The sequence below is a fragment of the Durotheca rogersii genome (assembly GCF_024521655.1).
Source record: "Durotheca rogersii strain YMJ 92031201 chromosome Unknown GGS23scaffold_12, whole genome shotgun sequence".
Lineage (NCBI taxonomy): Eukaryota > Fungi > Ascomycota > Sordariomycetes > Xylariales > Xylariaceae > Durotheca > Durotheca rogersii.
This window is the reverse complement of record NW_026251243.1, coordinates 242,916-264,819: the sequence shown is the minus strand read 5'-3', so window position 1 is coordinate 264,819 and position 21,904 is coordinate 242,916. Positions and strand designations below refer to the sequence as shown.

At 56.2% G+C, this 21,904-nt stretch overlaps 6 protein-coding genes across 6 annotated transcripts; 5 read left to right on the top strand and 1 right to left on the bottom strand.

The window, feature by feature from the left end:
• Positions 1 to 3,125: 3,125 nt before the first annotated feature.
• Positions 3,126 to 4,172, top strand: GGS23DRAFT_605490 (uncharacterized protein; the record flags this gene model as incomplete). Its single annotated transcript, XM_051519759.1, has 1 exon — positions 3,126 to 4,172. One exon carries the CDS (start codon positions 3,126 to 3,128, stop codon positions 4,170 to 4,172), a length of 1,047 nt encoding a protein of 348 aa, XP_051371260.1.
• A 2,446-nt stretch (positions 4,173 to 6,618) lies between these two features.
• GGS23DRAFT_597349 (uncharacterized protein) lies at positions 6,619 to 7,751 on the top strand (the record flags this gene model as incomplete). The annotated part of the gene is made up of 2 exons (XM_051518610.1): positions 6,619 to 6,997; positions 7,156 to 7,751. The coding sequence occupies 2 exons, from the start codon at positions 6,619 to 6,621 to the stop codon at positions 7,749 to 7,751; spliced, it is 975 nt and encodes a 324-aa protein (XP_051371259.1).
• A 1,113-nt stretch (positions 7,752 to 8,864) lies between these two features.
• GGS23DRAFT_81214 (mitochondrial import inner membrane translocase subunit Tim54) lies at positions 8,865 to 10,804 on the bottom strand. The gene has a single exon (XM_051521303.1). The coding sequence runs from the start codon at positions 10,595 to 10,597 to the stop codon at positions 9,209 to 9,211; it is 1,389 nt and encodes a 462-aa protein (XP_051371258.1). The 5' UTR covers positions 10,598 to 10,804; the 3' UTR covers positions 8,865 to 9,208.
• Positions 10,805 to 13,118: 2,314 nt separating this feature from the next.
• Positions 13,119 to 15,166, top strand: GGS23DRAFT_605488 (serine/threonine-protein kinase cot-1; the record flags this gene model as incomplete). The annotated part of the gene is made up of 4 exons (XM_051519758.1): positions 13,119 to 13,684; positions 13,767 to 14,267; positions 14,336 to 14,809; positions 14,866 to 15,166. 4 exons carry the CDS (start codon positions 13,119 to 13,121, stop codon positions 15,164 to 15,166), a joined length of 1,842 nt encoding a protein of 613 aa, XP_051371257.1.
• Positions 15,167 to 15,897: 731 nt separating this feature from the next.
• Positions 15,898 to 17,118, top strand: GGS23DRAFT_81070 (uncharacterized protein). The gene has a single exon (XM_051521302.1). The coding sequence runs from the start codon at positions 16,289 to 16,291 to the stop codon at positions 17,024 to 17,026; it is 738 nt and encodes a 245-aa protein (XP_051371256.1). The 5' UTR covers positions 15,898 to 16,288; the 3' UTR covers positions 17,027 to 17,118.
• A 2,219-nt stretch (positions 17,119 to 19,337) lies between these two features.
• GGS23DRAFT_570694 (serine hydrolase FSH) lies at positions 19,338 to 20,834 on the top strand. The gene is made up of 3 exons (XM_051516532.1): positions 19,338 to 19,558; positions 19,612 to 19,850; positions 19,909 to 20,834. Exons 2-3 carry the CDS (start codon positions 19,790 to 19,792, stop codon positions 20,619 to 20,621), a joined length of 774 nt encoding a protein of 257 aa, XP_051371255.1. The 5' UTR covers positions 19,338 to 19,558; positions 19,612 to 19,789; the 3' UTR covers positions 20,622 to 20,834.
• The last annotated feature ends 1,070 nt before the right edge of the window (positions 20,835 to 21,904 follow it).

Genomic DNA, 21,904 nt, shown 5'->3' with positions numbered 1-21,904 from the left:
AGGACTGGCTGGAAGGTGGTAGTTATGGGTTGACGGATTCCTGGCAGAGTGGCAAGCGCAGAGAGGTACCTTGGGTTCTATGCCAACGCCGGCCTACGCGTGTAGGGAGGGGTACATCCTACAGGTAACCTTAAGTTGCCTACCTCTTACTTAGAACCTAGAGGTACCTAGGGTACCTACCTCCTAGGCGTTGTACCTACGCTGCCTGCAACGGCTGAATGTATACATACGTACCTACCTACCTTACAGAAGGACGGCAAAACTGCACACCCTCACCCTCAACGCTGCTGTTGACCCCTGTCCCCGCCCTTCTCTTCCTTCACAGAATTACCTACCAGAGCAATGCTGGGCTGGTTCCGTGTACCTACCACGGGCGCATGGAGCCTGTAAACCTAGCAGGCCATGGGGGTCCGCCCGAGCAGCTAAAAGGAGCAAGGGATTCGCCGGTCATTCTTCATTTCCAAGCAAATCCTGCACCCGAGCGATTTCTGAAATGGGTCCTCCCCTCGTCCCCATCGTGCTGCTGGCGTTGTAGTGGGTTGTTACAGCCACCGTTCTCTCCGCTTCGTTGATCAGAGCATCCCCTGACAAACCTTACTGCTGCATAGGTACCTAGGTACCTCACAGGATCACGTACCTCTCTGGCATCAAGAGGTGTGTGTAGTTTAATAGGTACCAGAGATACCTGCACCGAGGTGCTGTGGCAAGGGGAAGGCGTGTCCAGCTCTTTGCCCAAGTTGATAAACTGCATCACCTACCTTAGGTACCTAGGTTCCCGAAGTACCTACATACTAGCAGAGTACATATGAGATACCCGACGCAAGCCTTGCATTACTGAGGTACCTAGGTACATCCTAGCGGTCAGGGTCTCCTTCAAAGAACACCTTAACCACGCGTCAAGTTTGGGGTCGCACGGGCCTGGAGGAGTTCCTGATATTTCGATAACAGCTGTATGTATTTGTTTAAGTAGGTACCTACATACCTGCAGTGCTAATGACAGGCATTTTACTAAGCCTATGCTACAGGCTCATAAGAGATCTGGACTCCCAAGCAGTAGGAAAAGACATTGAAGGCATAGTTCTAAGGAGGGACAGAAGGCTGGAACCGTCCTGAAGCCTAGGTACCTAGGTAAGCTGCGCAGGGCACAGATGTAGTGATATCTTCTTATTTAGAAGGTACCTAGGTACCTCTTATTTGAAGTCCGCTTAGGAGGTACCTGTACCCTCCTCTTAAAGTACTTAAGTACATTAACTTCCACTTAAGCAGTGCGATGCTACCTTTTTCTATAGGTACCTTGTGTACTAGTTATCATATAAAAAATACGCCCTCTTAACAGATGAGGTATCTGCCTTAGGTACCTACCTGGTAGGTAGGCGCCTGCCCAGTAGCGGTACCTAACACAAGGGCTCGTTAGCTGCAGTACGTGTATATGTAATTGAAGATTGTGATTGTACCAAGACTGGTACCTCTTACTTCGTACCTTGTGTACCTAAACCAAGCCGTACCTACCTTGGAAACTGGTACGGTACCTGCCACTCCAGCGTTCAGGCTTAGTGGCTCCTAGGTCCTGGTTTTTTGTCCGCCTCTGGTCAACAACCTGTTCGTCTCATCATACTTGATTACCTACCATTCCTAATCATCCCAATTTCTTTCCTCTTTCTCTCTCCCCCCCCATCCTCCGAACCTCGACCACTCCACTCCCTCGCCATCTTCCCGCTTCTTCAACCGTCTCCCTCTTTTTTTTCCTTTCTTCTTTTTCTTTTTCGTACCTTGCAATCCTGCCGCTTGTCAACATTCTCGACCTCGACCGAAATTCGATTCTCGGTCCTGTTGAGACGTCGGGGTTCAGGTTCCTCCATACGACATTCCGGAGAAGAAGAAAAACGAAGCAGTAAAAGAGAGGCACAGCAGAGTTGCACTTTGTTGTGTAGGAGAAAGGTGGTCGCGCTGGGAAGTAACAGCTTGGTCCTACACCTTGACACCGGGGTGTGTGGCCGCTCATCATCATCCAAACTGGCGTTTTGACGATCTTGACGAGCGAACGACCGCACGAGCGAACACCACGGGCCTGCAACGACCAAATCCACCCCGTTCAACACCAGGGCTGTTGCTGACTAGGGACATCGACTGGACTCGCACACCCTCACTCCTTTGTGAACCAACTAGCAAGTCGACTCTTCCAGTCGTCCTTGTCAGCATCCATCCGACCAGGCAAGTAACCATATTTTCGTATACGCAACTACGTCCATCCATCTGCCAGACTGTTTTTCTTACCTGTCCTCCTTCTGCTCAAATCTCATTATTACGATTGCGCTTCTCCATCCCGTGGCCCCGAATCTCAGTGCATCTCAGCATACCAATAGGTTGCTGTCTTTGCTTGGTACCTAGTTGAAGGTCTGCTGTATCAAGGCAAACCTTGCTCCGATACTTGCTTGAACAACCTGAGGCATCGGACTGCTTCGCTGTTACCACACGCAGAGGGAATCCCTCCTTTGCTAGCAACACAGTCTTCCATACCCCCCTGCTCTGGCACAGACTTAGCCTTGGACCATAACAAACCCTATGACAGGGAACAGCCTTTTGTTGAAAGGAGACCCATTGTTCTGCACAGCTACGATTCTCTTGCTAGCTGCTAACATCTATTCCTTCTAGCTCTTAGGGGTGTTCCTCAGTCCCTGTTTTCCTTCCTTTTAATATTCGTCGGTTTCCCCTTTCTCGACCTAGAAACGGCTCCTCCGATCCCCTCAACCCCAATCGGCCGCTGTCAAGGACTCAAGATCACCGAGCCCGACAAAACTGTGGACCCTGTAATCTAGGAGCCTCTTAGGGCCTCGATACCCCCTCAGCATCCTGAGGGGCGAGTCCTTGTTCTGTCAACCAACGGCCTTGTTTTCAAGATTCGTCAAGCACCAAGGCATCAAATTCATGGCTCGAGCACCTCAATAGGCTCCTTAACGACCGCTCTTGTCGATTACCCCTACCCTCTCTCCAGTTGCAGGACTACCTGCCGATCGTGTTGTGGTCTTGCCTCAGCCTGATTTTCTCTTTCTGTGTTTGACACAGAACATTTCGACAAAGCTCACGCAGAGAAATCTTTCAAGAGGCCCACCCACCCATCCGTCATCATGCCAGGCGGCGTCTGTGCGGTTCTCGACTATGAGACCGATATGATGGCTGAGTATGTGGCTGAGATGACTGTACGAGTTGTCCTTCCGGAGTCCTCAGTTTCTGGTGCTTTTCGGAAATTTGTCAACCAGATCCTCACATCCACCCGTCTTCCAAGCACCACCATTCTCCTGGGGATGAACTATCTCGCCAAGCGAGTTAATATGCTCAAGCAGGCCGGCACGTTCAAGCCTACGGAAGGTCAGATGTGGAAAATGCTTACCACATCGCTCTTACTGGGCAGCAAGTTCTTGGACGATAATACGTTCCAGAACCGTTCGTGGTCCGATGTAAGTGGTATTTCCGTGTTGGAGCTCAACACGATGGAGAATGAGTGGTTGAAGCACATTGGTTGGTCGTTGTATGTCAATCTGGACCAGAGCCAAGACTACAACGCCTGGCTCAAGAACTGGAAGGAGTGGGAAGAGGGCAAAAAGTTCCACCAGCATCAACAGCAGCAGTCCCAGATTGCTATGCGCGAGAGGCTGGCACCTATCGTTACCGCCCTCCACAGAGAGCCTGCGAGACAGCACCACCCTCTCGCCTACCAAGGTTGGACCCATGAGGAGATCGCTGAGCACGAACGTCTCAGCATCAACACTCGACTCCCCCACACGGGCGCGGCTGCATTTCGCTGCAGAGAGGGTTCGTGGCAGGGCCAGTATCCCGGAAACCCTTGGTCGCAGGCGCAGGCTCCTCTGACGCCTCCTGATTCTGGCTACGGCACGCCCGAGTACCTCAACTCGGCTACCTCGGTGAACTCTTCATATGATGAGTGGTTCTCCCAAGCTCTAGCCAACAAGTATCGCGGACACTACAAGCCTCCCGGCCCGCCCGGTTACGGACCGCAGAACGGCCATCAATATCACCAGCACTTCCCTAGCCACTACGGCCCGGGTATGTGGGATTCGCACGCAGCTGAATGCAGCTGCATCCAGTGCATGCCCCAGCTCCACAAGACAGGATCTTACTTCCAGCACGGTTTTAGCCAAGCCGTGCTAGGCTAGGTCCTATCTTGTTTCTGATGGCATGTTCTATTGTATCATTTACACAGGGCATGGATGTGGTCGAGTTTTCATTGATCGACCTGGTTGCAATGGGTTGGGAATACTTGCATTAATGTCTACTCCGGCATTATTCACCGGCATGTTCAGGGACATACATTTACTGTTCAGATACCCCTCGGAGTTTTCGTATGACAGGCAGAAGGATTGTTTCATCAAACTAAACAGGCGGAACTCGCGGTTCTCGCACCGATCTCTAGGGTCTCTAGGCTTAGGGCGCTCCTCCACCGGCTCCCCTCGACGATGCCCTCGCCCGCATTTACGTTTTACGGCGAAGAGCCCGATCCTTTCGGTTCGCAAATGGCGCGACGTGATTCCCACGTTTAGTTGCATGGCCATCCTCTCTTCCGGGCCACTCCTCCCTTTATGAATTCGCATCGATAATAACGGCGTTAATTGGTTTCGGAATTCCCAGGTGGCATATTGTTTTTTCTTTCCTTCGTGTTTTTCCCCTTCAACAAATTCCCTTTTATATGCGATAGATTCCAGCATTTTTCCATTCGGGTTCGCATTCCTAAAGGCGACGGCGGCAAAAAGTCGAGGCTTAGGCGTTTTAAAGATGGACCGTCGCACCCGCCTCATAGTCCGGTCGCTTGTCCATACTACCCAGTCTATTTTGCGAACGATAGATGTGTCGCTTTTCCGGAGGCAGCTGCCCAGTCGCCTTCTGAATTCAGGGTTCCTCGACAACCCATTACCCCTCACGTTTTTTCCCCTCCGGAACCGCGAGTGGCATTCTTCCGCCTTGTGGCTCTTACGATTTTTACGTTACTTCGATTCACGATACGGTATCCGCAGACTACCCGAGACTGGTACGATGAAACCCGACCCTGAGTTTCTCGATGCTTCGAGCCATGCCACGACGTCGCAGGGAAACCCTCCCATCGATATTTGCGTCCCGAATGCTCGTTGCTTAGACATATGATCCTACATATGCCAGGCGGTCGTTCCGGTTATCCGTCCTTTTATTCTCTCTTTAAGCCTTCGATACCACAGGAAAGGCAATAGTGAGCAGTTATGGGTAACGGGGTTGGGATGGACGAAAATTGGGTTGTTATTCCCTTGCGTTGTCTTTTTTTCCTTGTTATCTTTTTTTGTCGTCTCCTTTCTCCTTTTCGCCTTGGGAGTGGTCGGCAGCAATGACCACGCTGTGTTGCCCACGTCGACTCAGTTCAAGAGGGACATACACGGATGGCCCTCAATTCCTACATGTTTGTAGGGTGAAGAAATTCCTACAAAAAGAAAAAATACGCCTTGACTCGAGGCTATCGAGAACTGGTTTCATTACCTGATAACGAAGGGAAAAAGTGATGTTGTTTTTTAGGTTCTGGGCCGGGTTTAATAGTGTACTGGGGAGTTGTCAGCTGTACTGTTCTCCTTCTGCCCTCTCTTGATGGGTGTTTCTATTGATTTCTTTCACGACTGCCACGACTACAACCCAGGTGTGTGGTGACGGGCCTGGTTGGGGTTAGGGCTTTGGATGACTAGGGCAGAGAAAAGGTATCTCGCGAGTATTTGTCGCGACCAAGGGACTGACGGAGAGTGGGCTGTCCGAAGTTTGCATGGTCATGGTCATTGTTAAGAGAAGACAAGGGGAAAAAAGAGGACCATGACCGACAGCACAGTGAGGTATTTTGCCTTTGTGATCACAATATAACTTATAAACCTAGAGCAAAAATATTAAAGTGTGTAAACTTTACAACCACTTGCCAGAGCTCATGGGAGTATATGTTATGTCGGATGTGCATGTGTCCGTGTGCGCGTACAACTCCTTCAACTGGCTGGGTGTTGACGACGACACACTTTAGTTAGGTAGGTAGGGGCCTGAGGTCCCATCTCCTAATCAGCTAGCCTACTTTGAACTCGAGATAATGGAGCCATGCAGCCATGCAGACAGATATGTGATATCAATTCAGTAGGAGGTATGCATATGGTGTTGGTTGGTATTTGTGTCAAGTCGTTGTCTTCCTGCTTTGGCACGGGTACCAGGCGGAATGGCGAATTGGCGCGTATGCTTAGCCAGGTGGCAGAAGAGAGTCCCTGCGGCAAGTGGGTAAATGTGCCACCAGCTGGCACCAGTGGAAGAGAATCCCATGTAGGCCATAGTAGTTCTGTTATCTCTCTCTTCGCCCATCCCCCTGCCATAATACCTTCTCTCCATCTCCCTACCTATCACAAAAGTCCTCTTGGTTTCTACCTAGGTCCGTATCACCCACTCAACTCCGTACATGTGGCTAACCCTCTCCTTTGCATGTGTGTCTTTAGACATCTTAACTATTTTCCCCGATCCCCATTCGTCGAGCTTCGGCAATACTCCACCGCCACCATCAACACCGCCGAGCGCCAGCGTAGTCCCACCGTCCGAGACCGAAGATCAAAGGAGAACACGATGGTCTCGCGCTTCGTGTCGGGCGGCACGATTGTTGGTGACGGTGGCAGTGGCCGCAGCAACAGTAGTAACCACCATGAACCGCGCCCTGCACCGACACCCCAGACAACGCTCGCCCCCGCCTCGACGCCAACGGCCGTGTCACCGCCGAAGACGGTGCGGTGGGGGGGTAGGGAGGAGGATAGCGGGGGAGAGGGCAGCGACAGGGGAATGGGCGCGGGGGGAGACGCCACGCGCACACGTAGCGTCGAGTGGGAGGCTGTGCAGCGCGACCTCGAGGCGGACCGTCGGCGGCGCGAGGAAGCGCGCCGCGCGCGGATCGAGGGCGGCGGAGCAGGGGAGAACAGGTCCCTGTACGATATACTGCAGGCGAACAAAGGTACGTACTAGCAGCTGCAGCGAGCCGCAACGGCAGCTTGCTTCCTCTCCCTTCCTCAGCCGTCGTCTTCCTCCATCTATCTATCCCTGCCATCGTTTTACGGGCCAGTGCGTTGCGCTAAACCGATGCGCCGGGTCGGGGCGGACACGACGATGCAGCGGCAAAGCAGGCGGCGTTCGAGGAGCAGAACCGGCTGCGGAACCAGTTCCGAGCCCTCGACGACGACGAGGTGGCCTTCCTCGACGACGTGCTGGACGGGCGGCGCGGCGAGGAAGAGCGCGTGCGCCGCGAGACCGAGGAGCGGCTCGCCGGGTTCCGCGAGGCGCAGAGGGCCGCTGCCGCCGCGGCAGCAGCAGCGGCGGCGGCGGCCGAGGGAGACACGGGGGATGTCGACGATCGTAAAACTGGCGATGGCGAGTTGAGCTCGGTCGCGTGGGGCGGGGCCAGGAAGCGCAAGAGGGAGAGGGAGAGGGAAGGGGTGGTAAGAGGTCTGCTGAAGAGGAGGACGAGCGTAACCGAGAAAGAAAACGAGGCGGCAGCGCCTGAGGTGAGGTCCGGGTCGGGAGATGGCGAGACACGGACCGATACTTCTACCGCTGCTTCTACGCCAGCCACCAACACCGACGCGGACCGCGGCTCCCCAGCTCCCCGTATTCCGCCGGCGGCGGAAGAGAAACCGAAGGCTCCAGCCGCGAAACCAGCGCAATCTAAGCTGAGTCTCGTGGATTACGGCTCAGACGAGGACGACGACTAGGACTGCATTGTCGGGGAGCTCGGCTGCGCTGGCTGACTGAAGGGTGATTGATTGCGAAGCGATAAGCGCAAACTTGTAACGGCTCCGGCCCTCAGACCTGGCGGGTTTTCTCGGATCCCTACCGGTCGTTGCTTGTACTTCGAGGCGAGGTAGAGGAGCGGCAGTAGAGCGGAGACTCGCGCTGGTAAGAGGGAGCGGGGTCACCCCGACGTCGAGGGATGTGCTGATGATGGTCAACCTACTATGGTACACATGAACCTCGGGCAACGGCGGCAGCGATTCTCGCTGAGGCTCATCGAAGCAGTCACCCGCGTCTGGGGGTGAAGCCTCCGACTCCTCGCGCAGATCGAGCGACCAAGTCAATGGGCCTGACCGATTCCGCGGGGCCCAAAGCTCTCCGATGCGTCGGACCTGTTTCCGCCTAGCTAACGCTTGGGTCGAGATCCTGCCCTCATCTGCTTTCCTGCAAACACTACCAGTACCGGTCAGTGATCGACGTTGCGGCCGCGGCCTCAGTGTTACCGTGCGCACGGTTATGCGGTTTGTGCCTAGGGCTGTCTGTCTATTTGGAGAACCGGATCCCGCGAGAGTCTCGCCATCGGATCGCGGTAATGCGTATTTATTCTATCTAAACGAGCACATTTCGCGCTGTGGGCGAGAGATAGCTGTCGATACCACCGCAACGACCGCCAACACGGGCACTAGTAGCATACTATTTCCCTGCCTTGTTTTCTCTTTTCGGATATCATCTTCGTTACCGTTGGCGTAGTCGTCATCACAGCGTCATCGACCAGGGGGGAGGAAGCAAGCGGGGAACGGGCAGAGTTGGGATCGCTCTATTCTGTGCGGGCGCGTCTGTATCCCCGGTAGAGGGGTCGCCTACGGTTCGCAACCCAACTCGCAGACAGGTCCGGTGGATGGGTGGCATGCGTAGGCCGCGACCTTCGCTCGTCTATCCTCTTCTATCTACCGCCCTTACGCGTTTTACCCCCCCCCTACCCTTCCTCGCGCTCCTCACTTCTAAATCACCCCCAAATCCTCCCCGCCTAGTCGGTATCACTGCCCCCCCCCCTTGTAGAGGTAGCCAAGAGACGCCCCGCCGTCATAGCCGTCTTTCGGCATATGCGAAGAAGAAAAGAAAATTCAGTCTATGTCCGTAGGGCGGCAGAATCCAATGCGTAGTGTACGCGTGTGCGCCATGCCATGCTGAGCCTTGGGGGGATGCGTGGTGAGTTATGGTGTAGTGTGGTATGGTGTAATATGGTATAGTACACGGAGGGTGGAAGAAGTAACAGAATGGTAGGGAGGAGGTATCGTTACACGTAATTCTACACGGTCCCCCTCTCCTCCTCTCTCTTCATGCCTCGCTGGCGCGCATATATTTCGGGATATACGGGAGTACGTGATCGCGTCGACGGCCCTTGGTGCCGTGACACCAGTGAGACTACCGGCCGGGCTCAGTCTTCGTCCGGCCACGACGGGTTCGGCGCCGGCTTCGTGACCGCCCAGCGGTACAGCCCGCGCAGGCTGCCCTTGATCCAGCCCTCGACCTCCTCCTCGGGGACCTCGATGGCGCGCGCGCGCTCCTCGTCCTCGCCCCGCAGCTCGAACCGCCGCATGCGCATGGCGATCCGCGGGTCGAGCACCATCGGGCTGGCCCAGATGCGCTCCGCCGGCCGGGCCGCGACCGCGGTTGCTGCGTCACCTTCGCCCTCTGTCTTCTTCTTCGGCTCCCGGGGCGCGTCCGGCGCCTTCCACACCGACTTGACCCAGTTCTTCTCCTCGTGGGCGAGCGCGGCCTCCTGCTCGGACGGCTGCCCGTCCGCGGCGGCGCCGCCGTCGCCGTCGCCGTCGCGGTACTCGCGCACGGCCGCCGCCAGGCACACGGCCGCCACCTCGCGCCCGATGTCGTCGGCGAGCCGCCGGCGGTTGAGGAAGCGCCGCAGCCGGATCAGCGTGTTGGAGAAGCCGAGGATGTGCGGGAACTCGACGGGCGCCGACGGCGAGAACTCGGCCGGGATGAGCCGTGGCAGCGCTGACGTCGGGTAGTCGTCCGTCGTGTTGTACGGGGGCGGCTGCGGCGGCCGCTCCGGCTTCTCTTCGGGCTTCGGGCCCTCCTCCGTCTTCTCCTCGCCCTCGGCGGGGCCAGCCGCGGCCGCGTTCGGTTTCGGTTCCGGTTCCGGCGCGACGAGCGGGCCGAGCCAGCCCTCGTGCAAGCCCCGCACGTACTCCTTCCACGTGTGCCGGCCGACGACGATGTCGCCGCGGAGGCCCTGCCATTCGGGGGTGGCGTTCTTGCGGCGCACGCTCTGCACGATCTCGTCCTGGGTCTTAGCGGCGGCGGCGGCGGCGGCTTCGGGCTGGCGGGCGCGGCGTATCCGCTCGGCGACGGCGGCGCGGATGTCGCCCTCCTTGCGGCCCTGGACGAACTCCCAGTCGAGGCCGGAGGCGGCGAGGACGGGCTTGACGTACTCGGTGAAGTGGTCCTGGGCGACGCGCAGGCCGTCGCCGGGGGGCGACTCGAGGAAGACGGCGAGCTTGCGCGGGAGCTGGTTCGGGTCGGCGACGGGCTCGCGCGCGAGGTGGGCGACGGCGCGCGACCAGCGCGCAGTCGCGCGACGCTTCTCACGCTTGTCGTAGACGACCGCGGCGGTGAAGGAGCCCGCGACCGCGAAGAAGATGAGCCAGTTCCGCGACGGCAGCTTCTTCGGCAGCCCCGGGATGCCCATCATGCGCAGCGCCGGGTTCGCGGTCGGGGCTTTGTACGTGCTGGGAGGGGCGGCTGCTGAGGGAGGAGCGGTCGCCGTCTGCGGTCGCACGCGTTTAGCAGAGCCATTCTCATTCATTCACTCGTTCACCCGTCGGAGCGTTAGATCGCAGCCAAGACGTCAAGTTTGGTTTTTTCCCTCTTCCACTTCTTCTTTCTTAGTGTTGTCCTTAGTCGCCGACTTACAGATGCAGCAGCAGCAGGCCCAGCTCCCGCCGCCGCGGTTGGCGGGGTCTTGGGCTCTGCCATGGAGGAGGGTTGGTGTGGGCGAGCGCGGTCGAAGATGGCCGGCCTCTCAGCGGGTGTCGCTGCTAGTGTCGCCAACAGGATTCCCGGCTCGGGTCATCGGCGAGAGCTACAGAACCCGGAGCGTTGCTGAGGAACAAAGTCGAGAGAGCTGTGGCTGGGACCGGGATGGGTGTGAGCAAGAAAAAGGCATTGTCGATCGCAGCGAGCGCTGCTAGTAGCAAAAATCCGTTGATTAGGCGTTGGTTAGGAGGGGATGCGATAAGGCGCAAGCCGACGCAAGCCCGCCGATAAGAGGTAAACGTGGACCGGGCCGGATCTATGTAGGCCCTGTCGGTGAGTCGGCGAATTACCTAACGGCCTATCTGTTGTAGCAGCTAACGGCGCTATGGTGCGATGCCCTATCCAGTCCTTATACGTTGGGCGTGCCACCATCGTCCGAATGCTGTCAGAAACGATCTCGGGCGCCCAGACCCCGCACACCCCTGCTAGCGAAGATGTACCCCCCCAATAACCCGAGGTACCTCCTCTCCCAACCCAGCTGTTATATGGGTGCTTCGGGTAGGTACCCAGGCCCAAAGGACGTGCCCAGCCTGCTATAGGCAAGCCTATGTATAGGTGCACTACGTACCCGGGTACATTCTGCAGACCAATCGGTGTGGTTGTCGACCGGAAAAGCGTCGGCGAGCATGGCAATACTCGGTGGTAGGTGGTAAAAGATTTATAGTATAGAACGCTAAGAAGCAGAAGTCTAGTTTTATAACTTTTATATAGATAATTACTCAATACTTTATATATATTCCATTTATATTAATTATAGCTTAAAGTTATGAAACTTATATTAATACTTATTAATAAGTTATATAATTTAAATTTACTATACTATTATAATAATAATTATATATTTAACTTAATAAAATATCAATATATAAACTTATTTAATTATATAATTAGTGGATTTTTATAAAAGATATTATAATACGAATTATAACTTTAATATTAATATTAAACTTAAAATATTAAAAGGTAAAGAGTATAAATCTAGACCCCTGTTTCTTGGCGCCCTATACCATAACTCTTTTACTACCTGCTGAGTAGAATCATCTATCTGGTGTCGAGCCTTCAATCAGCTAGGTATTTTCGTCCGGATCACCCTCGTCCCGTTCCAACTCTTCTCGCCCTCTTTTGCCTTCCACGTCTCCGCGCCTCTGCCCGGCCGCCTATGCCTGCTCCGTGGGCATCTGGCCCTTCTCTTCCCCCTCTCTCTCCGTCAATGACAAGGGAGGGCCCGGCGTCTCGGCAGGCTAATCCTGTAGGGGTAATCTCCACGGTGATAGCGCCCACGTAACCCCTACTCTGTCACCCCCCTTCCCCTCCCCAAAATCTCCCAATCACTCCTGGCCCCCAGGCGGGTTTGGCGTTGTTGGCAAGTGTTGGCAGCGCTGGCCAGTGCTCTGCTGGGTGGTGTTTTCAGGGGCTTGGTGCACCCACTGCTGTCCGGTTTAGGGAATCACCTCGACCAGTAAGTAGCATTTTTCTTCCGCCCAGTTGCTGGAGGATCCATCGAACCCGACTTCATAGGTATATTCCACTGCACCGCGAAAAGGATCCCTCCCCTCTCACACCTTTCCTACCGCCATTCTCGAAATCTCGTCTGGAACAGCCAGGGGCAACTCGGTCGCTGTCTTCCTCCTCCGACATCCCTCACCCGTTCGTGGACGCCAAAACAAAAAATAAGAAACACCGCAGGATCAAAAGCGACACGAGCCGGCGTGTAAGCGAGAGCGAACAACACCTAGGCCTTGTTGGCATCCTCGACGGCGGCGCATCTCGCGTGCCAGAAAAAAAAAACAACCTTAGCTTACCTGACGGGCCGCAACTCGAATACCACCTAAAAAAAAGATCAGGCCTATTTACCGTCTTTTGCGTTGGTACCCCCCTTTACCACCATTGCCTTTCTTCTTCTACCCTCGCTCGCTCCCTGTCTCCCGGGCCTCGACGTTTCGCATAGCCCAGCTGCTACTTCTCGCGTCGATAGTTCCTCATCGTAAAAAAAAAAACCCAGTCAACTAAGCAAGGCTCATCATCTCAAGCTGTAGGATCGACCGTCTCGGCAAATCCACGCACATCTACAGTGTCTAGGTAGAGTTCAGCTGTGGCTTCACTCGTCTGGCGCCTCTCTCCCTTGACTTATATACCACCACCCTCGCAATCTTATCGCCGATCACCGCGGTCGAATCAGATTAGGCGACACGAAACGAGCCAAGACCAGAACACCAGGAACCAATCTCTCCAGCACAGGCGTAAACGACGAATCCCAGCGAACCAGCTCTCCTCCACCAGTCGCGACCACCATGGATCCTAATAACCGTCTCTACCTCAACTTCGGCAATGGCAACGAGCGACTGGGCTCTTCCGACCGACAGTATCCCACCACACCCTCGACCTTCCCCCAGCCTGTTTTCGGTTCCCAACAAGCCCCGGGCGGCCAGCAGTATGGCGGTAGTGGTGGTTACGCTCCTGCGAACAATTACTTTCCGCCGAATCAGCATGGCGCTCAGGGCGGCTCGTACCAGCCGCGATCCAACACCCCGGGTACTAATGACCCCAACGTGGGCCTAGCTCACCAATTCTCCCACCAGAATCTGGGAGGGGCGGCTCGGGGTGCCTACGGGTCGCGTGGCGCGTCCAGCCAGCGACCTCGAACCGCTGGCTCCTCCGGCCAGCCGGGCTACGGCCACGCGAACGCGCCTCCGCTCCCCACCTCAGGAAACCGTCAAACGTCCGACTTCCAGCCCGCGCCCGAGCGGAACCCCGAAAAATACGGGCTGGGCGCGAACAATAATCAGAAGAAGTGCTCGCAATTGGCTGCCGATTTCTTTAAGGATAGCGTGAAGCGCGCTCGAGAGCGCAATCTGAGGTGAGTCGTCCTTGCCATGCCTATAAGTAGCGGGCGGGGTATCGCCGACCACGTCCCAGAATCGTTGCTAATTTTCGGATAGGCAGAGCGAGATGGAGCAGAAGCTGCAGGAGTCAGGCCAGTCCTCGTCGAGACGCGAGCAGATCTGGCAGAACGGCGGGAAGAAGGAGGCTCGCTATCTACGGTTTCTGCGGACTAAGGACAAGCCGGAGAACTACGTCACGGTCAAGATCATCGGCAAGGGCGCTTTCGGAGAGGTGAAGCTGGTCCAGAAGAAGTCGGACGGTCAGGTCTACGCTATGAAGTCCCTTATCAAGACCGAAATGTTTAAAAAGGACCAACTGGCTCACGTACGGGCCGAGCGAGATATCCTCGCTGAGTCCGACAGCCCCTGGGTGGTTAAGCTCTTCACGACTTTCCAGGATGCCAATTTCCTATACATGCTTATGGAATTCCTGCCCGGTGGTGATCTGATGACGATGCTTATTAAGTATGAGATCTTCTCGGAGGATATCACGCGATTTTACATTGCAGAAATCGTATTAGCCATCGAGGCGGTTCACAAGCTTGGCTTCATTCATCGGTATGCTCTCCCGAAGCCGTGTTACGCGCCGTAGCTGGATTGCCCCGTTGCTAACTCGGATGGCGTAGTGACATAAAGCCCGACAATATCCTGCTTGACCGAGGCGGGCACGTTAAGCTTACCGACTTTGGTCTGTCTACCGGTTTCCATAAGCTCCACGATAACAACTATTACCAGCAGCTCCTCCAGGGCAAGTCGAATCGGCCGAAGGACCGGAACTCTGTTGCTCTCGACCAAATCAACCTGACGGTCAGCAACCGTTCTCAAATCAACGACTGGAGGAAGTCTCGGAGACTGATGGCCTACTCGACGGTGGGGACGCCCGACTACATCGCACCCGAGATCTTTACCGGACACGGTTACACGTTTGATTGCGATTGGTGGTCGCTGGGCACCATTATGTTCGAATGCCTGGTTGGGTGGCCCCCCTTCTGCGCAGAAGATAGCCACGATACGTACCGTAAGATCGTGAACTGGCGCCAATCCCTGTACTTCCCGGACGACATTACGCTTGGCGCGGAAGCGGAGCATCTGATCCGAAGGCAAGTTCTCACCACCCACATAAGCTTGACATTCACGGAGACTAACCGGACGGCAGCCTCATCTGCAATACTGAGGTCAGACTGGGACGAAGCGGGGCTCAGGAGATAAAAGGCCACGCATTCTTCCGCGGGGTGGAGTTCGACAGCCTCCGCCGCATTCGCGCTCCGTTCGAGCCGCGGCTGACCTCGGCTATCGACACGACGTACTTCCCGACAGACGAGATCGACCAGACCGATAACGCGACGGCGCTGCGGAACCAGGCCCTCTCGACGGGCAAGCAGGTCGAAGAATCACCCGAGATGAGCCTGCCGTTTATTGGATACACCTTCAAGCGGTTTGATAACAACTTCCGCTAATCAGCCGTACCCTGTCCGCTCTAAGAGATATCGATGGCCCGGCTTCTCCTTGTTGTTTTTTTGGTGGGAGGTGGGGGGATGGTGTTTCCCGAGGGTCGAAGAGTGAGAGAGAGGGTTGGAATTTACGTCAATGCTAGAGTTATGACCCACCATCCTGTCCAGTACGTGTTCGCGACCGCGGCATGATGGCTAGACGTGGGGATGTGCGGTTGGAGCGAGACCTGGCAGTCTCTGATGAGAAATGTCGAGTCACGTCTAGGAAAGAGAAGGAATCATGTCGGCCAAACCCCTCTTGACATCTTTCCGCCGGGGGACTGGTGGGCAGTGCTCCAGTAGCTCTTTGTATCTTAAAAATTGTTCTTTGTTACGAGGCCGACGATGCGGCGAGGGCAACGACATCCATCTGTTTCGAGGCCTGACGATGCTTCGCAAGATAACGACAGGTGGACAAAGTCGTCGCGACGACTTAGGGATGAAGCGGCGAGACCTCAGCAAAGAGTACATATGTCCATAGTTACCGTAAGGCAGAATAGATAGACGATACGGCTCAGTTCTAATTCCTCGCTATTTGTGGACCCTTTGATTCCTTTTCGTGAGTAACGTCGAGAGGAATTCAAGTTGAGGTATATATACTGCAATGGAATATCTGAGGCGGTTGAGAGAGGTGCCTCTAGGAAAGGAAGTGAACAGAGTAGAATTGCAATCGAAGCACAAGTGTGTAAATCCAAAAGGGGCGACACCTAAGGTGGGTACGTACCTGGGCCTAGGTTCCTGACAGCTGTTTTCAGGGTGGGTCCAGCTGTCGCTATCTTATCGCCCCGGCCAACGCGCGGACTCAATTCATCTGGAGCTTTTCTCTCCTTCAACTCGCATTTCTACCCCCATGACATATCTCGCCTATCCGCCCGTCCATCCGTCCATCTACAAATTCTATCTATAAACAGCTATCCGGGAGACCATTTAACGTCGAGTAAGCAAGCACGAACTTCACGCGAAAGGTTCTCGAGCCTGCGGCAGTACAATCAGGACGCCTCGAGGTGATATCGGCTCAGCCTTCTCACCGCGAATCCATAGCCCAGCCCTGCATACACCTACAACAACCCGAAGAAGAAAGAAGCCAACATGGACTACCAGAACCGCGCGGGCTCCAAGTTCGGCGGCGGTGGCGTCGCCTCGCATAGCGCGACGAATGCGGACCGACGGGAGCGGCTACGGAAGTTGGCGCTCGAGACCATCGACCTCGAAAAGGACCCGTACTTCTTCAAGAACCACGTGGGGTCGTTCGAGTGCCGGCTGTGCCTGACGGTGCACCAGAACGACGGGTCGTACCTGGCGCACACGCAGGGGAAGAAGCACCAGACGAACCTGGCGCGGCGGGCGGCGCGGGAGCAGAAGGAGGGCAAGGGGGGCGCGATCGACCCGAACACGGGCCTGCCGGCGGGGGTGGCGGGCGCGGGGTTCGGGGCGGGGGCGCTGATCCGGCGCAACACGGTGAAGATCGGGCGGCCGGGGTACAAGATCACGAAGGTGCGGGACCAGGTGACGCGGCAGCAGGGGCTGCTGTTCCAGCTGCAGTACCCGGAGATCGGGGCGGGGACGACGCCCAAGGTGCGGTTCATGAGCGCGTTCGAGCAGCGCGTCGAGGAGCCGCCGGACAAGGCGTTCCAGTACATGCTCGTCGCCGCGGAGCCCTACGAGACGTGCGGCTTCAAGCTCCAGGCCCGCGAGATCGACCGCGCCGCCGACCGCTACTGGACCTGGTGGGACGCCGACCTCAAGGAGTTCTGGGTCCAGGTCATGTTCCTCACCGAGCGCGAGGAGCGCTACGTCGGCGTCCCGGGCCTGCCCGGCAGGCGGTGAAGGGGGGCGGCGGCGAGCGGCTTCGTCTAGCTAGTTATGCTAGCCAGGCTATGCACAGAGGGGAGGACCAGCGCAAGTCAGGATACCGGGGGGGGGGGGGGGGGGGTAATACAGCGCGAGGATGTGCAAGGCATGGCGCGCACGGAGGTTTCTAGGAGAAGGAATATACGCGTCGAGTTGGAAAGGAAGCATGCTTCGAGGGGATGGACATCAAGATATTCTACGAACGCGTCCTGTATCACGGCGTCTCTTCACGCGACCATCGCCCCCTCGCCACAGCGGCAACGGTGTCCGGCAAGACGATGAACATTCGGGTGCCCGTGTAAGTTTTACTTGAAGATCTTCGGACGGGGGGTTGATAATAGACCGCACGTTCCGATGCTAATACAGCGCTCTTTATTTAGGGGACTCTGGCAGAGCAAAAGTTTTATTATAAAAAGAGGGTTAAAATAGCGGAAGAAATTCCATGTGTACCCTGTAGCTTCTTTCCACAGGCGCCTGTTCGCGGCCCGGGGAATGTGACGGAAAGGTTGACTGAGAGAGCGCGAGCGAGATGCCCTACCATGGTGTGTCGACCAATTAATCTAGTAGTACTCGTCCCGCTTCCCGAGTCACGAATACCAGAAAGGAAGGGCAACGAATGGGGGTGGAGGGGCGCCGAGAACTCATGCTCCCAGGTTCTGAAAATAGGAGAGCATTCATTGCACCGAGTTGAGAAGGCCCGTCCCGTCTTCGTAGCCTCTTATCAAGTTGTCTCTATACCGTGGTACGAATACAACCGGGCGTGTGGGTAACGATGTGGCCCGTAAACCGACCCGCCGCGATAGCCGCGATCGTTCAGCAAGCACCGCTGGCAGGTTAAGGAGCGTGGTATGTGCCTAATGTATTCGCGATATTGTGTGTGGACGTATAGTTCCATTTCGAGATTCCTCTTGCTCCTTTTTTCCTTGGGCCTCTCTACTGGTGCCGTTCCTCTTCTGAACCCCCTAACCCCTTTCCCACCCGTTAATCCTTAACCCTTTTCACCACCACATGCAAGATACTCCTACACTACGCGGCCCCCCTTTCCTAGCTGCCAGAGGCGCTCGGTGTGACTGCGGCCAAGAACCACGGGCTCTCGAGAGTGGGAGGCTGACCGCATGCGGCAGGCCCCGACGGCTGGGCCGGTCGGCTCCCTTCTGCGCGTCCTGGCCTTCATCGATGGAAAAGAGAAGGGGGGGAAGAGGCCAAGAAGATGGGTTTTGCGGCCCGCTTGGGATCTGCTGAGCCTGGGCTGCTGTTACGCGCGTCTGCCTATTCCCGCCCTCTCTATCTGCTCCCCCCTTTCGCCACCCCCTCCCGAAGTCTTTGATGGGCGTAAGCCGAGGGATCGGGCGGGCTTTCTGCTCGGGAGCTGTGCATGGCACGTAGCGTCGCCGCCCTACGGCGCAGAAGAGGCCTTGGCGTGCTTCCCTGTTGTCGACGCATTCGCGCCAGTGCGTGGGGGTTATATACCCGACGATCGGGACGGGATGTAGGAAGGTTGCTGAGCACGACAACAACAGCAACCGCCCACCACCACCCCCTCCCTCTCTATGCGGACCGCTCCTCGGCTCGACAGCTTGTGCAAAACATACATTTTACGTGGCGTCTTGTGCACGCCGGCTTCGTCTGGGCCGCTATGCATAGGCGATGGGCATATGATATCTTTATGGGTCTGATCGGGAGACGATGATCAGTCTGGAAAGGGGCGGTGGCTCGCCCATCGTACCCTGTCTCGGATTCGGTGCCAGCGAATGAATGCCCAGAGATTAAACGACCTCACTTGCAGACCGTAGTTTGCTACCTCATAGTGACATTCGCTTCGTATATGTATGTGATATGTGTAGCATTTGTCTACGGCGTAGCAGGCTTGCCTCTCCCCCTTTCCCCCCCGGCTTCTTACCATCGTGGACCAATTTTCTCGCCCGCGTAAACCAGACTGCTGCTCTCCCCTCTCTGCACAATACTGAAGATCTCGCTAATGCAACGCGAGGAACTGAGACATCCGATCTGACAGCGCATTGGGCGCCACTCCGGAACGCAATTCGCGACCCCCCTGACGTTGCGGCTGAGAACTGGCTTGGCCATTGGCCCAGCCCGCAGGCCTGGCGAAGGGAATTCCACAATCGACAGCGCGTCAACCTGCCTATCTGGGGATGTGGCTTCGTACCAGACGGTAGGCTGCTTCGTTTGTGGCCTCCCGAGATCTTGGTCACGGGGTGGTGGCAAGATGAGATCGCGCTGCTGTGTGGCTGGATGAGGAATAACTATGTAAACCGACACTATAGGTAGTGGCTTGCTTGCTTATTTTGAAGCCTCGTGTGTGATTGTATACTTCTCCACGCTTGATTCTTGAGAAATTTGCAGTGTTACTCATGTTTACACGCATTATTGTTGAGCACGGTCGCAGCAGCAATATATCCCTAACTGATATCTGCTTGCCACCGCCCTGAAGACGAATTCTTCTTTTTTTGACGCTGACAGAGCGGCCCTCCTTTTCGATCGTATCTAGGTACGTACCTAAAGCATGCAGTCGGTTGGCGAAGTGAGGCTTACGGTCACCGGACCCCCGGAATCAACGGATGTCCGCCCGTGTCAGACAACGAACGAATCTGGGCTGGCTGGCTGAACGCCGGGCAATCTGTTCCGAAACCGAGTCGCTGTCTGACAGTGAATATACATCTGCCCTATCCTGCCTAGGCATGCGCCGAGCAATATACAAATGCATCCTCTGACGCTATCATGAGAATACTCTGCCTCCACGGCGACGGCCAGAGCGGAGAAACCCTCCAATCCGATCTCGGTATGTGGCCGTCCGTCACCTGCCTGTATGGTTGAATATTCGTTGCTCACGCAGCCAGTCCCGCTCCTATCGCAATTGAAGCATCTGGACCGTGGTCTCTCATTCGAGCTCGCCGACGGCCCATTGCCATGCGTGGATGGTGAGCGGTCCGGTTACAAATTCTTCCGGACGGCGGAGGCTAGAGACATCCGCAAATCCCACGAGTGGCTAGCGGCGAAGCTAGACCGGGACGGCGGCTACGACGGCGTCATCGCCTATTCTCAAGGCGCGGCACTGGTGTCGAGCTTCCTCCTGTGCCGGCAGTGGTACGAGCACGAGCTGCCGGCTCCCTTCCGGTTCGCCGTCTTCCTGAGCGGAAGCCTGCCGCTCGAGGTGCTGAAGGGGATCGGGGTGCCGGTGTCGAGGGAGGCAGAGCGCGTGGCGGCGGAGGCGGAGCTGCAGCGAGACCGACGGCTGGGCCCGCTGCGAGCCCACGCCGCCAGGGCGCGGCGCGCCCTGTTCGACTCGGACGACTGCTTCGGCCTCAACCTCAACAGGGTGCCCCTCGAGCTGAAGATCAGGATCCCGACCGTCCACGTGTGGGGCGAGGCAGACCCCCTGTTCCCAGCCGCCGTCCAGCTCGCCGGCCTCTGCGACCCTTACATCCGAAAGACACACGCGCACGCCGGCGCCCGCGACATCCCTCGCGACGGGAAACAGGTAGCGGCGCTGGCAGAGCTCGTCGAGTGGTGTGTTAGTCGCGCCGCTTGGCCCGGTCAGACGCAGTTGTGAAGGCGAGGTTGGAATACGTCTTAACAAGCAATGCCTCGGTAGATAGTAGAGAATATACGCCGCCGTTACTCGCCGGTAGTTAGAGATATACCTAGGTAAACCGAGTTTGCGTAGCCGTGCTGTGTAACTATCCCTTTTCAGCTCTTGCTTGACGACAGGAGAGGCCTCGTGTAAATGGAGATAGACTGGGCGTTCTCAAAAGCATGTGCCGGGCGATCACCCTCCTTCCTGTCCTTTGTCGTTGGCTTCCCGCGGCCTTTTTGCCTTAGACATGCGTAGACGGATGGTGTCTTACTATGGACGTATGAGTACATGGTGGCGCGGTAATAGCCAGTCGTCTTCCTCCGAATTGCGTCGATAGGGCCGTCCCAGGAACCCGGAAACGTTCCCGAGGCGATGGAAGGCCTTGGAGATGTCTTGCCGCGAGCATGCCCAGAGCCGCCAACGGCGGTCGAGACGCGCGTGCCAGAGGCCCAGGAACCCGGTAGGCCCTTCGTGGCAGATCACGCCTTACCCAAAAAGACAGCCCAAGCTGCCGTTCATCTTAATCTGCCCACCCCTGTTTAGCTATAGAAGCGTGGATCGTGTCCTTATCCCTACTTTATATGAGTATGGATGGGCGGGCATATTATGTATTGCTAGCGACCCTATGCTAGCGAAGACTAGACCTCCCTTGCGCAGAGCTCCGGTCCCGAAGCGCTTAGCGCTTCCTTGGGCATGGTCAACACGTAGGCGATATCATATACACGTGCGATCTACTAGAGATTATTTGGCGCTGTTAATATCAGGGAATTAGGCTTCAGCAGTCCTAGACGCGTGGACCGACGGGCTCGCCCGCCTCGGACGAGACCTACTAAACCCTTCACAACTTCCAAGATCTACTATTACGCCATTCTCTCCACGGATCCATTCCTCCCAGGGAGTGCTAGGTCGCCCTTAGGCTTCGGACCAACGGTGAAAGCAAACCAGTAATTTTCGAGACACGCCTAGGTGCAGGAGGCGAGCAGACGGGGACGGGGGGGGGAAGCTGTTCACCTACGCGCCTAGAGCTATAGTCCTCTGCATTTAATACCCACACTCTCGTTAAGGGGTCGTGATAACAGGCCTGGGCAAGGCGAGCTAGTAATGGCCCTGACATACAGAGAAGAGATCCTTCTTCCGACGCACTGGGGCGGCGATACTAAATAATAATAATAAATTAACCCCTGTCTCTTATTCGTTTCTTGTCTGTCCCGTCTCCTTAAATTCGGCTCTTGCCTAACGGGTTATAGCTATAGGATAAA